This window comes from Alligator sinensis, unplaced genomic scaffold (genome assembly GCF_000455745.1).
Source record: "Alligator sinensis unplaced genomic scaffold, ASM45574v1 scaffold527_1, whole genome shotgun sequence".
NCBI classification, from domain to species: Eukaryota; Metazoa; Chordata; order Crocodylia; family Alligatoridae; genus Alligator; species Alligator sinensis.
Window position 1 is genome coordinate 1,097,304 of NW_005841958.1, and position 18,356 is coordinate 1,115,659.

General features: G+C 43.6%; 1 protein-coding gene across 5 annotated transcripts in view; it reads right to left on the reverse strand.

The window, feature by feature from the left end:
• Positions 1 to 18,356, reverse strand: part of GRK5 (G protein-coupled receptor kinase 5) — a 193,131-nt gene that overhangs the window by 95,976 nt on the left and 78,799 nt on the right. For 4 of the 5 annotated variants that reach the window (XM_025200172.1, XM_025200171.1, XM_025200169.1 and 1 more), the window contains exon 3: positions 10,917 to 11,029. In XM_025200172.1, coding sequence (XP_025055957.1) covers positions 10,917 to 11,029 — 113 coding nt within the window. Of the gene's footprint in view, positions 1 to 10,916; positions 11,030 to 18,356 lie in introns of those variants that run through there. The other variant, XM_025200173.1, reaches the window with a different exon arrangement.

The following is an 18,356-nucleotide window of genomic DNA, read 5'->3' on the forward strand; positions in this document are numbered from 1 at the left end:
ACTCTTTCCTGCCTATGCAGGGGGTCGGACTCGATGATCTATTGAGGTCCCTTCCAACCCTAACATCTATGAATTTATGAATCTAGTTTCTGATCATTTAAACTGGTTTATGTGTAACTTGTGTCCCTAGCCCATGCAGTAATTATATCCCCAACAGAGACTTCACCCTCCAGCCCCAGTTGAAACAACTTGGGCACTAGGGCTGTTTTCTCCCCTGATATCATACACCCTCTGCTTCTGCTTTTAGTTTAACTCAATGTAGGGAAGCACAGTGGACTTCTGGTCTTCAGAACGTAAAGTGATTTTGGATGCATTTTTTCTGGGATTGAGGTAGGCACCTTTTGTTCACAACTTCTTCCACTAGGACCAAATCTGGTTCACTTTGTAAGCTGAAAAGCCCCCCACATGACTAGAAATCTTGAATGCAAAGTAAGCAGAGGGAGAGAGTAGAGGGAGCCTGCATAAATGGAAGAAGATCAAACCCAGACAAAATCATGCTTTCGTACAGGTATGCTGAAAGCCAGTGCCCTCGTGAATGCACATTGTGTTAGAAAGTATTCATGCAAAAGGCCTGTGTGGCATTACCATTTCCACTTTTGGACATACTATCTGACAGAACAAGAAATATCCACTTGAGCTGGTCAGCTGTTTATTGATCCTTTTTCAGCACAGGAAATTTATCCCTTAACACTTTATTTTTAAGGGTTCTTTCAACAATTAAGAAGAGGTATTACTTTGCTATAATATTTGTAAGCGTGCTGGAGTAAACTGTAGGTAGAGTGCAAAGAACTCACTGAGGGTTTAAAAGAAAGTTAATTTAATAATAAAAAGAGCCACAACATCATGATGATGTAGTAATAACAACTGACAGAAAATTAGGGCTGCAAAGGACCTTAAAAAAAATCTCATCCAAACCCTGCTCAAGACAAGAGCACATCTGAACAGAACATCCAAGGCAAAGGTCAGAGGTCCACCTCAGCCTTGCACTGCCCTGGGTTTGCCTGTTTAAGGCACACAAACAAGTGGGTAGCATCAGATCCAGCTGCCTTTGCCTCCCCAGCCCAAATGACTAAAAACCTATTTACAACTGGGAGGACTTTGGCACGAGTCTGAAGCAAAGCCTGTATTAAACCTCTGGAGACATCTTTACTTCTCTGCTACCAGGCATTTTTATAAAGCTTTTATCTGACAAGCTACCAAAGTAATATGCAGGAAATATTATAGACACATAAAGAATGTGCACAGGCAGATAGGCGAGAGGCAGTGGTGTGATGGGGGTAAAAAAGGCTTTTTTAGCATATGGGTGGGGCAAACATACAATTCAAGATTGGGTGCTTCACTCTCATGGGCACACAGGATCTAATTTGCGGAGCATCTAAGGAGGACAATATATATGGAGGACTAAATGGGAATAGAGTGCATTGCCAGCTGACCCCTTTGTGGAAATATCACAACCACCTATGACTTTTGATACAGTGCCATCTGAATGTCCTCCTTGGCTTCACCAGCATGGATCAGTAATTTACAGGTGAATTGGGATGGATGAAGCAAGGAGGAGACTGGCTAGCTTGCTGTTATGGTAGGGTAAAACCTGCTTTTCAGAGCTTGCCCTGCACTTTTTGTTGGATTTATAACATTCGGTCAATCTGTCTCTTTGGGTACACTGGGTCACCACCTTCACAAAGACCCATGTCCCTTTTGCCATAGGCAGGTTACCAGAGAGACAGTGAACACCATTATATTACCAAGCCTGGATCAGAGCCTCATTGTCCTAGGTGCTATTCACACACACAATAAGAAACAGACCCTGCCCCTAAGAGCTTAATACATAAGGAGAAAAATGGCAGGAGTAAAGAAGTAATATTACCTTCAATCTACATAAAAGGACTGACAAACAGTCCGTGGACACGCATGCATTTGTAGTGCTACAAAAATACAGTACTAGCAGGGTGTGCATGCATGCATGGCTCCCTGCCTGGTGTACTAGAAAGTCCTCTCAAAGGCATGCTCTCCAGCTAGGAGGTGAAAGGAGGCTGCTACTTAGTTCTTCCCCACCCCCAGAGGAAGTGGAGGAGAACTAAGACAGGCAGACTTCCTGACAGGCTGACTTGATCAGCTGCTGCAGCAACAGCTGACTGCCTGCCTGAATGCCTGGTGTCATCAGGGCTAAGTACAGACAGTCAAAAAAGCCTGAGGCTGAATTGATTCAATCTTTACAGCTTAATCTAAACTGCGTAGACTGAACTGATTAGCAAGTGAACAGACATTCACTTTTGATTCCAGAAATGCAGTCACATGCCTCCAGTGGCCCAGGCCAGAAGTTGGGGGGCGCTAGAGCATGCCTCCCTGCTTGGCTGGAGCAGACAGCTTGGGCCAAGTCTAGCCTGCCCACCCTGCGAGGGGGAGTTTGTAGGGAAGGTCCTGCAGCATCCTGGGATGATGGGGGACTGTGAGTTAACTAGAATCTGGCAGGGATCTGGGACAGAAGTTCAATAAACCGATTTCACCTAAATCAGTTGAGTCTGATACGACATCCGTCCAGGTTTATCTTAAACTGGTTTCAGCCATTTTGGAAGTGGTTTATGTGCTAAACTTCTGTTGTGCTACAGATTTTAACTGGTTTCTGATCACTTATACCGGTTTGTGTGTAATTTCTGTCCCTGCTGATTGGGTGGCCTGCAAGTCTGGTAACAATAGCTGATTGGGTGGCCTAAACTGCCTTTAAATCTCATAAATGCCATCCCAGCGCTTCAATCTCAGGATCATCCTACCCCTCCTGAATGTATTAAAGCTACCAGTTTTGTTACATGATGCGTAGGGCATGGCCACTTATACACTGTTCTGACGCATGCTTGTTGCTCATTTTACAGGCCGTCCATTTCACTCTAAATAGCTATAGCATATGATCTCTCTCAAAATCCAGGTACAGGAGGAGCACAGAAGCAGGGACTCTAGGTATTCTGGACAGCATAATAGGTTTACACATACAGGTTATTGTTGTCGAGCTCACCTAGCATGCTAATGCGTAACTGCCTCACAGCATCAACACCTGTGTGTCCCTCAATCAGGGAGGCTTCAAACAAATCAAGATCTTTCCTTTTTTTAAGAACAAATATTTGAAATATGCAAGCAAAATACGGGTTCAGCAATAGTTTCTGCAAAAGAATACTTCAGATCAGGCTGGGTACCAATGACAGCTGAAACATGCACCAAGCAAAGAAGGGATTTTTCTCAACAGCTAGGACAATCCTGCTGACTTCTGAAGCTAGAGGCATGAGAAAATGGTTTTTTAAACTGGCTCTGACAGAAGTGTGAAAAGGGAGATAACAGGTAGATTGTTGCTAGTCTGACTCAGCTTCCAGTTTCTTCCCTAGGCTGTGCCTGTATAACGCATACTGCATTCACTGTCGCCTGCTTTTTGAAGCATTATGGTCTAGCAACTAAGGGCACCAGAAGGAAGAGAAAAATCTTATTCCTGGTCTCTGCCACCAATTTATTGCACAGCCTTAGGTAAGTCATTTAACCCATCCAAACTTCCGGTTCTCTCTCTGTACACTCGAGGTGGGAACACCTTTTAATCCAAAGGGCCCTGAGCTCATTTGTTCAAGAACTGAGCATTTTGGATTACCTAGTTTTTCATTCATGTTTGCAATGAGCTAAAACAAAGTTTCATCATATTTTCTCTTTTAGGAAGACCAACCAAATCAAAGATACCTGGGAAAGCCGAGCTGTTGCTGCCGCAGGTCCTCTTACAGGGCTTTAAAAGGGAATGCTTCTCATTTTTGCTGGCCTCTGAATGGGGCTATAAAAATCAAACTTTTTGCTCTCATTACGGAGCAATGTTTTTTGCCTGAGCTTGAAATTAGCTTAAATCCGACTACCTGCTCAATACAGAATGATCCTGCTAGTGAATTTCAGAAGCAATTGTTCAATGTAATAGTTATGGGCTGCGGTACTAGACCTGATGTTGGATAACATGGACTTTCACCAGTTGGGATCAACTGCTTACAGAAACTGAAATCTTCAGGTAACTGAGACTATTGTTAATTAGCTTAAAAAAAAAACCCCAAACCTCTCAAAGATGTTTAAGGTAAGCAACCAAATACTCGGACCTCCACGCACACACATCAGCATTGCTATTCTCAGTCCAGCTGCACTGAAGTATGGGAACAGTTCACAAGTCAGGGGAGGTACATAGCAGCAAGCTAGGGGTGTGCATGCCACGGAGATCCCTGTAGAGGGACTTGGGGTATTAGGCTGGAATTGTCCAGGTTTGGAGCTTTTAAGCACGCCCTTTCCCTTATTAATCCCAGCCCCCTCCCAGGGTTTCACCATATTGCTTTCGGGAAACATTACACTTCAGCAAGGAAGGCATTAAAATGCTCCATGTGGCGCCACTCTCTAGGTGGCTGCTAGATGCTCACATTAGGGCTACAGGAGAGCAAGGCAGTTTGTTGCTCTTTTAAATCCGAGAGCAACTTCAACCACCACGCCCAGGACTTTGTGTACTGAAAGGTTATCATATCGGATCATATTGTTGTCACAGGAAGATAAACACCCTAATGGGGATAATAATACTTCCTTTGGCCCTGCCTTTGTTTAGATTGAAAGCTCTTCAGGAACAGGGACTGTCTCCTGCTATGCGTCTGTACAGCAGCTAGCCCAGCACACCCCTTTTCCTCAAGCCTCCCAGGCACAACTGAAACACAAAAACCACTGCACTCCTACCACTAATACAGCAGCACCCCACATTTTGTAATCACTCTGCAGTAAAAAAATTCAATTCCTTTATTATTGTAAATGAAAGAACCCCAACCCCCCTGCCCTCAAGTCTTTGGTTAGTGTTGTATCTCAAATTGAAAGGCACTTTATACATATTTTTTTTTAAGACAACCAAAAGCACTTTCTTCAGAGACACAAAGACAGCCTGATACCCCAAGATTGCCTTATACCCAATACTTGGGCACATTTCCTGTCCTAAGCTGTTGTGTAGCTTTTAATGAATTGCAAAAAATTCCTTCTAAAGATGACTGTTTCAGTGGAGGGTGAACACTTTTTTTTTTGTCAGCTAGCTTCGGTCTGCTCTCCTGCTGGTAGCCACAGGCTTTCTAGTATCAAGCACCTGCTAGAATGTAGCTCTAGCCACCCGTTTGGCCAGAGAATCACCCCCTGGATGGATGGGGTTTAGGATGGAAAGTATCTGATTGCCCCAAAACTCCTTTGGTATGTACAGACATTTGGAGAGGTTAGGGAGACGGTTAGATCAAATTAAAATCGGCAACCCCATCAAAGGTAAATTGGGATGGGGGGATTAGCAGGGGGGCTTGAGGAGACTGGAGGGACAAGCAGGGTCCATAGGGGGGTTGGATTGGCGAAGGGCAAACGGGAGGACGGGGCGAGTGGGCTAGCAGAGTCTGTAGGGATCAGGAGAACAAGTGAGGACCATGGGGGTGGGAAAATCAGAGGGATCAGCAGAGCTAGCTGGGGGCTTGGTGGGGACCAGGAAGGTTTGGCAGGATTGGGGGGGGGCAAGTGGGCTCCATAGAGGGCTTGGAGGGATTGGTGGGAGGGGTGAACGGGGTCCATGGGGGGTAGATGGGGGCTTCAGAGGGCTTGGGAGGGGTCAGAGGGGCTAATGGGATCCATGGGCGGGGGGTTGGGGGATGGTAGAGCTCTCTTGGCTTCTGGGATGGTGGGAGGCTTGCAAGTCTGGGGGGTAGAGGGGGCTGCCTGGTCCGTGAGGGTCTGGGGGCTAAAAATAGCCCGGTGTCAGGGGAGCAGGTAGGAAACCTTCAGTCCTAGGAGTGCACTGGGAACTGTACAGAAGTTCAGTTAGATCAGTCTTGCTGGACCTGATCTCCGTTAAACTACCTCTGAGGTACAGTTAACTTATACTGGGGTCGACCATTTTTAGACTGATGCAACTTCCTGAACTTCTGTACAGTTTGCACTTAGACCCCTGGTTAGGTTAATCTACATGTAAGCTCCGTACTTGGGTGAACTAAGTTAGACCGGGTGGCCATTTTTAACGCAACCTAACCTCCTCCTAACCACCCTGAATGGGAATTGCATACTGGATAATGACCCTTTCACTCTGCAGAAACAGGAATAAACTCTGTGATCTGGACCTTTTAGATCTAGGTGATAAATCAGGGGTCAGCAATGTTTTTGGGCACAGTGCCAAAAGCACCAGCAACCTCGACTTGTCAGATGTTGACATACCAGGGGTGGACAGTGGGGGGAGCTGCAAGAGGCAGCCCCAGCCCCTTCCCCGAGGTTGCCTACCCCTGTGCTAAATGGTCCATTGCACAGTAGTGAATTTAGTTCTTCCACTTTCCTCCCATGGCAGAGATATGGCATAACATACGGCTCATTTTTTCCCAAACCTTAGCATGAACAAACCAGGAAATGTATTTGAAATGATGAACACAGGATTCAAAAGGACTGTAATACGGTCTTTAAAATGAAACCTTCATAATTCTTTTACATATAGTCAATTGTATCCAAATGAGTACCTAGTGCTCCTCGTCATATGCAAACGGCAGTTATGCATGCAAATCCAAGTTGGTACATCTAAAAATAACTTTGGCATTAAAATTGTGGGTGCAGTTTTAAGACCATTTTTCCTCACACGATTCTGCCCGCTCTTAGCCCTACGTAGAGCATTTCTCAGCCTTCTGATGAAAAATAATTATGTATGTTTTTGAAAAAATTGATTTGCAATTTGTGACAACGGCAAGATATTACAGAAGTCTAACCTAAGAACTAATTTCCACACTACAGCCACCTCTACACATTACATATATCATGCAATTACTAGGTTGATTGTGCAATTAATTTAGACTGGCTACCCATGCAAGTTAGCTATCACACCATAAAAAGGACTAACCAGCTATAAAGTTATTGCTGGAAAATGTGCCAGAGCTTCATAGCTGTTATCCAGCTTTAATTTTCATGCGTAGAAGGGTCTGCCCCTGTGGCTGGGAGCCCTGTCAGTTAACCAGGCTCCCAGGTGCAGGGGTGCACTATGTACAGCTAGGGCTAGGAGTCCCATAGCTGAGGGGACTCCCACTAGTGCTTGGCAGCTGCGGACTCCGGGCTCCTCTACACATGCAGGCAACGATTCGATGGGATCTAATGCGTGATTCACACAATTGCACCTCCTGCCGTGCCATGAGTCTGGCAGGAGGTGTGATTGTGCAATCATGCATTAGATCCCAACACACCTTATTGCTGGTGCAGAGGGAACCCATCCTATCGCACCTTTACCTGCACGTATACAGAATTCCTAAATAACAGCCTGCTTTAGAATCAGTATATCCAATCCAAAGGAAAAGGTCAGTGCTTAATGAGATCCCAATCTTGTAGTTTGGTGCAAGAACTCGGCAGTGTAGGGCTAGGAACACATGTTGCATTTTTTTCAGGACCAGTTATGGCCGTGTTTGTCCTAAGACAGAAACGTCCTGGAATTGGCACATACGTATGTGGCCCTTCCAATCAGGGTTTATTGAACAGCCTAATTCACTGCTGCTTGTCTGCCATTGATCCAATGATGCAATCCTGTTCAGATGCGTGTCAATGCCCTGGGACAAACTGTTAGTACTTCTTATCCCATGAACCTTTTTAGAGTTTGTCCTGTGACAAAAGACATGGATGTCTGAATGATCACACTTTGTCCCAGGAAAAAAAACCTGTTTCTCTGTAGGACAAATGTGACATCTGTTTGTAGCCTCTCTGTGAAACTTAATTTAAGAATTAGTGTCTAAGGAAAAGATTTTAGTCACATGATATTAACAGTCTTTTAATTTCGTTAATCAGGCTGAGAACAGCTTGCACTTTCTTGCCGTGGGTTCACAGATGGCCAATACAAAGAGTTGTTACTTTTTAAAGCACAACAGAATCAGAAATGCCAATGAATTACTACTTAAACAGCTGGATTTCCAACACATTGCATGACAAAGATTTATTATGAATACTAAAAAGCAAATAAATGTTTTAAGTGACCACCTGCTATACCAAAGGCTACCTTAACGCTCTTATTTAGAACATGATTTTAATTTAGGCCTCACTCCAGCTACAGGTTTAAATAATACAACTGTTTTAATGTAAGGCAACTTTATCCTAATCTGTTTTCATTGTTTTGCTTTCAAATGGTTGTGGTAAACTGACAGCACTACAGAATAAAGTTGTCTGCCCACTCTCTGGTAAAGCAGCAAGGCAAATTTTCCCAAAGAGACAACTCCATTTGCTGCTAAGAGCGTAATTTAGTCTCTTTTGCTCATTCAGGCCTTATCATCTAGAAGGCTCCCAGCAAGAATGAGACTCTTTTCCAGATTAAAGTGTTTTTGTCAAGAATACACTTGTTCACTGGAAGCTGGAATAAGGCGGCATACTGCCAAACAGCCACCCATTAAGGAATGAGCATCTGGTGCTAATGTTATGGGCCAGATCTGAACCAGTGGCTGAGACTGTCAGGGGACAAAGGCACTGGAATGAGACTCTCATTATCTGGGATCTGCTATCAGTTCTGGCATTGATTTGCTACCGAGCTCAATGAAGTTATTACTGCTCCTTGTTCCTCAATTTTCCCACTTGTAAAATAGGGGAAATAATGCTGACTTCCCTTGCAAATTGCTTTGAGATCTACAGGCAGAAAGTACTATATGAGAGCTAGATCTTATTAACATCAGCCATTACCAATGCAGCAAGTCATCCAGTTTTCCCTTTTTCCCCTCTTGGGACTACTGACCTCCAAGGCTTCGTTGTCATGACAAGCCATTAATACCAGCGTAGTTACTTATGTCTTGATGCCAGGATGATAGGTATGCAATTTTACATTTGTCTTGTCATGCATTAGATCCCAACACACCTTATTGCTGGTGCAGAGGGAACCCATCCTATCGCACCTTTACCTGCACGTATACAGAATTCCTAAATAACAGCCTGCTTTAGAATCAGTATATCCAATCCAAAGGAAAAGGTCAGTGCTTAATGAGATCCCAATCTTGTAGTTTGGTGCAAGAACTCGGCAGTGTAGGGCTAGGAACACATGTTGCATTTTTTTCAGGACCAGTTATGGCCGTGTTTGTCCTAAGACAGAAACGTCCTGGAATTGGCACATACGTATGTGGCCCTTCCAATCAGGGTTTATTGAACAGCCTAATTCACTGCTGCTTGTCTGCCATTGATCCAATGATGCAATCCTGTTCAGATGCGTGTCAATGCCCTGGGACAAACTGTTAGTACTTCTTATCCCATGAACCTTTTTAGAGTTTGTCCTGTGACAAAAGACATGGATGTCTGAATGATCACACTTTGTCCCAGGAAAAAAAACCTGTTTCTCTGTAGGACAAATGTGACATCTGTTTGTAGCCTCTCTGTGAAACTTAATTTAAGAATTAGTGTCTAAGGAAAAGATTTTAGTCACATGATATTAACAGTCTTTTAATTTCGTTAATCAGGCTGAGAACAGCTTGCACTTTCTTGCCGTGGGTTCACAGATGGCCAATACAAAGAGTTGTTACTTTTTAAAGCACAACAGAATCAGAAATGCCAATGAATTACTACTTAAACAGCTGGATTTCCAACACATTGCATGACAAAGATTTATTATGAATACTAAAAAGCAAATAAATGTTTTAAGTGACCACCTGCTATACCAAAGGCTACCTTAACGCTCTTATTTAGAACATGATTTTAATTTAGGCCTCACTCCAGCTACAGGTTTAAATAATACAACTGTTTTAATGTAAGGCAACTTTATCCTAATCTGTTTTCATTGTTTTGCTTTCAAATGGTTGTGGTAAACTGACAGCACTACAGAATAAAGTTGTCTGCCCACTCTCTGGTAAAGCAGCAAGGCAAATTTTCCCAAAGAGACAACTCCATTTGCTGCTAAGAGCGTAATTTAGTCTCTTTTGCTCATTCAGGCCTTATCATCTAGAAGGCTCCCAGCAAGAATGAGACTCTTTTCCAGATTAAAGTGTTTTTGTCAAGAATACACTTGTTCACTGGAAGCTGGAATAAGGCGGCATACTGCCAAACAGCCACCCATTAAGGAATGAGCATCTGGTGCTAATGTTATGGGCCAGATCTGAACCAGTGGCTGAGACTGTCAGGGGACAAAGGCACTGGAATGAGACTCTCATTATCTGGGATCTGCTATCAGTTCTGGCATTGATTTGCTACCGAGCTCAATGAAGTTATTACTGCTCCTTGTTCCTCAATTTTCCCACTTGTAAAATAGGGGAAATAATGCTGACTTCCCTTGCAAATTGCTTTGAGATCTACAGGCAGAAAGTACTATATGAGAGCTAGATCTTATTAACATCAGCCATTACCAATGCAGCAAGTCATCCAGTTTTCCCTTTTTCCCCTCTTGGGACTACTGACCTCCAAGGCTTCGTTGTCATGACAAGCCATTAATACCAGCGTAGTTACTTATGTCTTGATGCCAGGATGATAGGTATGCAATTTTACATTTGTCTTGTCCTAGTGGCCAGCCCACATACAGAGGTTTATAAAGTGATCACTGCCTTTAAAGTGGCAAAAGAGGCCCCTGGTTCAAGCAGTATCTATTCATGGTTTCTGATCTAGAACCTCAGAGTTCAGTCCCTGCAAATGACCTATTCAGGTCTGTCAGGCATAAAACCAACCACTGCAGAACAATGATTTTTGGAAAGAGAGCAAAGCATTTTTTTAATATTTTGAGCTTCTAGAGAGCTATTAATGGGACCAAACCAAATGATCTGCCAAAGCACAATGCATAAAAGGCTTACATCCTTGCATTCACATAGAGCATATCATTTTATAAGAACAACGGTTTATTTCTTCCACTCCTAGAGCAGTGTGCATAAGTTCATTACCAAGGAACAGAGTGCAATAAAGCACTGCAAATATCACAAGAATTGACTTACCACTGAGTCAAGAAATCTAATGCAGCACTCAAACTCAGGTCGAGTTTCACAGAACTGCCGAAAGAGAAGCCTTCCGATTGGCTGCTTTTCACATAAGCTGTAGTAATCTCTCTCTAGAGGCAATAAAAGAAAAAAAAAAAAGTGTGAGAGAAAGTGAAGACCCTCTTTACTCCTTTTGGACTGGTTAGGGGGTTTAAAACATCATAAGCAAACACGGCACAAAGTCCTGACTCATAACCCTACCTTGGAAACATCAAAGGAAAAAAAAAAACCCAAGAAACAAGGGCATAGCACCATTGGCTCAACTCTACTGAGCTAATGCAGGCAAGAGTCCTGATAAAGCCATTCTGCCATGAAAAGGTGATGATTTAGGACAACTCGTGGCTGCAGTTGTATGCACTTAGGGAAGACACTGTTCATATTGTTAGCTCTGAGGATAAGGAAGACATAGGAAAACATCCTAAGGACACAGTTTATCAGAGGCCTTGAAATGCAAATTTACGTGTGTTGTTCTATCAAAGTTTAGAATACCTAAGAAACTGTAATGACAGCCCCCAGGCCAGTTTTCTCATGTACATATACCTATGGGTCAGAACACCACTACTTTCTGGAAAAAAATTAGAGGTTGGAGTCCATTTCTAATGTACGTATATTTACAGGTCTTTTAAACCCTGTGTTATCTGTTTATTGACCATTTACTAGCGCTCAGGGCCTTCTATGTGCAGCACCCAGCCTGTCGGATTTAATGTTGTATGATCATCTTTACTCCTGTGGCAGCTTGTTTACCTCCCCCCCCAAATATTATCTTCAAATGTTGTTTGCCTGCCCTGCATCGTCCCTGGTTTCTGAACCGCAACCTGATTAGAGAGAAGTGCTTTACAAGTTAATCTCTCATAGGAAAAAGGAGGGGAAAGGGAAACCAACCACCACTAATTGGTATGGCACAAATACAAACTAGCTGGTGTCAAATGTTAATTCTGAAAGATCAGCAGCAAACGTGAACCAGCCCAGAGCTGCCGCACTTACTTAGGATATATTATTCCTTCAGAAATGCACAAAATGTCAAACGACATATTGTGTTTCCTTAAGCGTTCTTCTCACCGCCTTCCTCGCTGCCATATGGCAGTTACTGTTATTATGGAAACAACTCGCTTCTAAACACATAACATAACACTGCAAACAGACATGCAAAACCCACACAAGTTGTCAGTGCTTTGGTTACTTCTGTCTCAGGGCTGTAATAGCTGTAAGCAGCATCGTTTATTCCCATCTCCCTACGTTGCCTCCCCACTACCGGGAAAAAATAGGCAAACCTATGAATCAGTGAATGAACTATCTGTTCATTGCCCATTCCCCAGAATCCTAGAGATTTTAATGGTATAGAATAGGATGCTATTCATTTTAGGTTATAACATAACATGAAGCCCATTCCCATGATCCAGAGATAGAAGATAGATCAGATATGGACCTTGTACATGGCAAGTTTGCAACCAGCTTTTACAAGTGTGTATTAGGGTCAAGGCAGCCCAGCTCTCTTCACCTGGTAAAAGGGCTGGCCATACTTTAAAGCTTCATTTGTGTGTAGGGCATGCAGTTTTTCTTGTACCATCTTCTCAAATATCTGCTACTGGTAGCTTTTGCAGAGAGCACACTTAACTAGTTGGACCATGGTTCTCATACAGTATAGACTTTAGGAAGCTTTAGGCTGCTTTGGAGGAGTAGATTAAGATGAGGTAGGCTAAGCAAGGTCAAGTTCTAATGTTAGGTTAAGGGAAATAAATTAAGGAGTTCGTAAGAGGCGAGGCAACATCATAGGCAAGACATGTGCAGGACCAGGATAAAGGTGAGGCAGGATATAAGGACAGGGAAAGAACAGGGACGTGAAAGTATTTAAATTCAGTTCTAAACTGAATGCATCTAATCTAATGGCAAGAGAACAAAATAGAAGATCAGCTTAGTATTTAGGCCATTTCATATCATCAATTAGGCAATAAAAGGGCAGTTCTAATCTTAGTTGGTTTTAGTTTTCCTCTTGTACTGACATCTTATTCAGGCAGAGGAACCCGTCCGCAGATGTTAGAGAGCATTAATTTTTCTAGGTTTCTAGGCTTCTTAATCATTGTAACCTTTCAGGTTTTAATTACGTTTATAACCATCTCTTCTCCAGATTTAAGAGCATTTGCTTGTTTGTAGTGGTAATAACAAGACTTCTGTTATAAACCATTTATATTGTCTGGTTCTGTAGTTACCAATGTTATTACCAGATTAAGAGTTTTACCAAAACTTCCATATAACCAATTCTTTAGAACATTTGATTTTGTTCTCAAACCTACGTTGGTCCCTCAGACTATATCTGAGGTTGTCAAGTGCTCAAAATTGAGTGGGATATCTGAATTGCCCACTCGGAAAAAAACAAACCCAAACCCTGTGATACTGGTTTCTTTGTATCACCTGGTCCAACAACAGATGTATGATGAGAGGAAGTCCGTAAGATAAATTTGAGGCCTAAACAGCCTTAGTGTTATCCTTTCATGAGAACCCTTGCAAGTTTATGCTCTTCAAACCTGTATATTTTTTAAGAGGACAGAATCTATTCTTACAGGCTAGGGACATAAGTTACACATAAACCAGTTTAACTGATCAGAAACTGGTTTAAAGCTGTAACAGAACATAAGTTCAGTGCACATAAATCAGTTTCAAAATGGCCGAAACCGGTTTGAGATAAACCTGGTTGAATATAGTATCAGACTTAACCACTTGAGATCAAACCGGTTTATGGAACTTGTTTCCCAGACCCCTTCCTGGTTTAAGTTATATCAGAGTCCTCCAGTATCCCAGCATGCTCTGCAGCCCTGGGCTGGTCCGTCTGTTCCTGCCAAGCAGGGCCTACCCCACCCCTCCTCCCTAGCCAGAGTACTATCACTGCTCCGGCTGCCTGAGAAGGGGGTGGCGATGCGAAACCCTACTCTGGAGTGCTGCCAGAGCTGCCTGATAGGGGGCAGTCTGGGTCGTGCTGCTGCAGCACAAGGCAGCAGTGAACTGGGCTCTGTAATTAGCCCCGGCTCCCTCCTTCTCTGCAACCAGGTCACATCCCTGCTTCCTGCAGCTGGATGGCCACTCCTCGGAGGGACTTGGCCCAGGGCACCATGTCAGTGCCCCTGCTGCTTGCAATGTGGGGATTAAACTCCTGCCTTCCCCTCAGGCTACTGGCGTCTGGCCATCACAGCCCCAGTCTATCAGTATCCATGCTACCTGCCCCAGCAATGGGGGGATTAAACCCCTGCTTCCCCTCAGGCTATGAGAGTCTGGCCCCACCCCTGCTCCTGCCACCAGCCAATGAGTGAGCGGGGTGGAGGGACTGGGGACCACTGACAGGGGCAGGTTCCTCCCTCCTCCTCCAGGCACACCCTGGCTGGGGTCCCTGCAGGCCAGGGTGGGGGTTTAAACCCCTCCCTAGTCATACTCAGGCCTGCCTGGGCCTGGCCACATCCCTGCCCTCAGCTTAGTTTCCCTATAGCCGAGGGCTCACTCTAGCGCCCCCCGGCTTGTGACCTGAGACACTGCAGGCATGTGCCTGCATTCGTGGAATCAAAAAAGTGAATCCATCCCTAACCTTATGTGAATCTGTGTGAATCTGTCTATTCACCGGCAAATTCATTCAGTTTATGCAGGCTAGACTAACCTGCAAAGACTGAATCAAACCAGGCTCTGGCTTTTTGAATGTCTGTCCCTAGCCATACTGACAGACACCTATGAAGAGACAGGCAGAGCAATGGCAACCAAAGGAAAATGTGCTAAATTCAAGAGAGGATCAAAGTGAGAATGTCCTAAATTCAAGTGAGGATCCTCAAGTGAGGATGTGAATTCTTTGATTTGGAAGGCGAGGGGAATGAGCTGAGAAACAGGAAAGTTGGATGGTGGGGGAAGGGAGAAAGACATGAGCAGGGTTTGCAATACAATCTGGGAGCAGAAACACTGAACTGGGGCAGGCTAAAGATGCTTGAGTTTCAGCTGTGGTTTCATTGGCATTCTAAAGGTGGAATTAAAAGATCTGTTGCTACTTTTGCTATCCTGATTCAAGGTTAGTGGCAATTGTGTCCATAATGTGAATAAAATATACACTTCAGACAAATTATGTGTCTGTCATTCATCTGTCTCCCAGCTGAAGGATCAACTCCCTGTAGAAGTCCAAACTCTACTTCGATCACTCTGAAGCCAGGACAATATAAGATAAACACCACAAGAGGTGTGATTTCTTAATGTGAATTTAACATATGGCACAACACAGTAGATAGGTACAAACATATGTGACCACTTATTATTTTAAAGGTTTCCTTTTGTATATATGTATTTTATGCATAGCATAATCTGGAGTACTGTGTCCAGTTTTGGGCCCCTCATTACAGAAAGGATGTACACAAATTAGAGAGAGTCCAGTGGAGGGCAACGAAAATGGGTAGAGGCCTGCGGCACATGACTTCTGAGGAGAGGCTGAAGGAACAGGGCTTATTTAGTCTGGAGAAGGGAAGACTGAGAGGGGATTTAATAGAAGCCTTCAACTACCTAAAGGGTGGTTCCAACAAGGATGGATCTATAACAGGGGTGGGCAAAATACGGTCCGTGGGCCGGATCCGACTCAGCAGGCCATTCTATCTGGCCCGTGGGGCCCCTAAAAACTTAGAAAATTAATGTTTATTTTCTCCTGGCTGCCTCTTAGAAATGACAGGAGCCAGGGCAAGTAGGACCCAGCGGGAGCCCACAGCAGGTCTGAGCAGCCCAGCCCCACCCCACCCCACCCTACCCCACCCCCAGCCATTTTCCTGCACTACTCTAGCACCATGTGGCTCCCAGCTGCATTGCCAGACCGGGGGACCAGGGGCCGCGCAAGTACCCTGTGTGTGTGTGTGTGTGTGTGTGTGTGTGTGGAGGGGAATGGGGTGGGGGGGCAGAGTGTATGTGTTTGTAGGGTGAGTCCCACATGCACACCCTCCCATACACGTGCACCCACACCCCCACCTTTGCACTGACATACACGCAGACACCCACACCCCTCACACACCCTACCCATCGTTCTCCCCACACACAATCCCCCACAAACCCCATATCCAACCACACCCCACACATCCACACACACACACACACCCACATGCTCCCTCACCCCACCCCAACCCCATACCTATCCATACCCAGACACACCCATACCCTCCCCCACACACCCATAACCCCCCACAAACCTATACCGACCCCCCGCTCACCCACCCCCACCACAGTATACAAGAGTAAGACTTCATTTTAAGCTATTGTGCAAATCACCTCTGTGTACATTACACAAACACATGTAAACCAAGGCAAAAAAAATTTTTGAAATCAAATTAACAGATGTTGTAGATGTTGGCTTTTTAGACTATAATTTGGTATTTTTCTGGTTCCGAGATTGCAAAACCCCTTGCTGAAAGGAGTACTTCTGGGAGCAAGGGGAGAGACTTTGGGTGGTAAAGGTCAGAGGTCAGGGGATGGGATTTCTGATCACAAGATGGTGACCAGAGGGCAGGGCACCTCTCAAGGGGCAGTGCTACCCGTGCGGTCCTTGACAGCTTGCCAAAACTTGATAAGTGGCCCTACACCCGAAATAATTGCCTGCCCCTGAGCTAGACTGTCCTCAGTGGTGGCAGATGACAGAACAAGATGCAATGGTCTCAAGTTGCAGCAAGGGAAGTTTAAGTTAGATATTAGGAAGCATTTTCTCAGTAGGAGGGTAGTAAAACACTGGAATGGGTTACCCAGAGAGATGGTGGAATCTCCGTCCTTGGAGGGTTTTAAGACCCAGCTAGATAAAGCCTGGGCTGGGGGTGATAGTTGGGGACAGTCCTGCTTGCGCAGCAGGTTGGACTAGATGATCTCTGAGGTCCCCTCCAACCCTAATTTTCTATGATTCTATTATTGTTTGCAGTACAAAATATACAGAGGACTTTTTTTTCTTAATTATTCAAAAATATAAAAACAGTATGAGGGATATTTCCCCTAATGTAGAAAACTAGATTTTTACCCATAGGGAACATGGTATCACTAAAGAGTAATATATTGTAAATATAAACCATGATAATCATATATTAAAAAGCCTGATACTGTAATATGCAAGACAAGGAAATATATTAATAATTTAGTCATATCTGTGGACAACATAGAACTGGACAAGACAGATATAGATCTGCTCCCACAGTATATAACTTGGCCAACACATGAGAACATTAACCCATTCTTAGTGAGGAAATGCCAGAAAACCTCAGCTTCATAAGAGCCAGCCAGTCCTTGGCAATGTCTGCATAAGAACTGGATACATTGATTTATAAAATAAATAAATGATATAACAGTTTTCATTCCTAGGAGGTGACACAACCTATTTTCTTAGGCCCAGATCTTGCAATTCAACTACTCTTAATCAGTTGCAGGATCCTGGGCTTAATTAGGACTTTGTGATATATGGACCAGATGCTGGACTAAGAATTGAAAACATATTCCTAGCTCAAGCCCAGAAGGTGGACAATTCTGTTATGGCAGACAAGTGCAAAAGCAAAGAGTGTTCTAATTGCATATCACATCATAGGTTACTTGAGAGAGTGCCAAAAACACTGAAGTTCTTGCCTATAGACCCTATACGCTGTGAAGGGAAAAGATCTGCTGGACAGATCAAATTTTTAGAAGACTAATCTTGGCCTGGGTTTCATTGTGTTATTCTCCATATAGCTGCCAATAAAAATATACATCCAGCTTCAAAAGTTTAAAAAATAGACAGAATGATTTCCTGAGGAAATGGGAATGTTAAACACTTGGAAGTGAAACCATATGTTTGTGATGATGCAGTGGAACTAAAACAATTTTGAGAGTGATATCTCCATCCCATCCCATTTAGGAAGGTATGTGCTTTACCATCTACAAAATCATGCAGAATGGACCATAAGAGAGGGTAAGGCCACAAACTTGTGAAGGTCCATTAGTCTTTGCCTTTGGAGTACTTTATTTGGAAAACTTAATTGGCATATGAAATAGGTCAGTCAATGCATTATTCATCATTCTAATTAGCTACTGTGCCAATGAAAAGAGCAGCCAATTAGAAAACAGATACACACACACATTTTATACATATAAAGTATGTGTGTCTGTGTGTATATATATAAAGCATAGCAGTAAAAACACCAAGTTAAATTTCTTCTTGTTTTATATTTTTCTACATTGCCTTTAAAAGTATCTGAAATTCACACTAAATGCACCAACCACTCCAACATGTGGGATCAGTTGAAGCTAAATGTGTCTTGATCAAGTAGAGGTCACTGCTATTCACTGCTAAATTTATTCCCAATAAAGAATAAAGTAGCTCCCAATATCCCAATAAAGTAGCTCTTCTGATTAAGGCTCTAGTTCAGCAAAATATCTAAGCATATA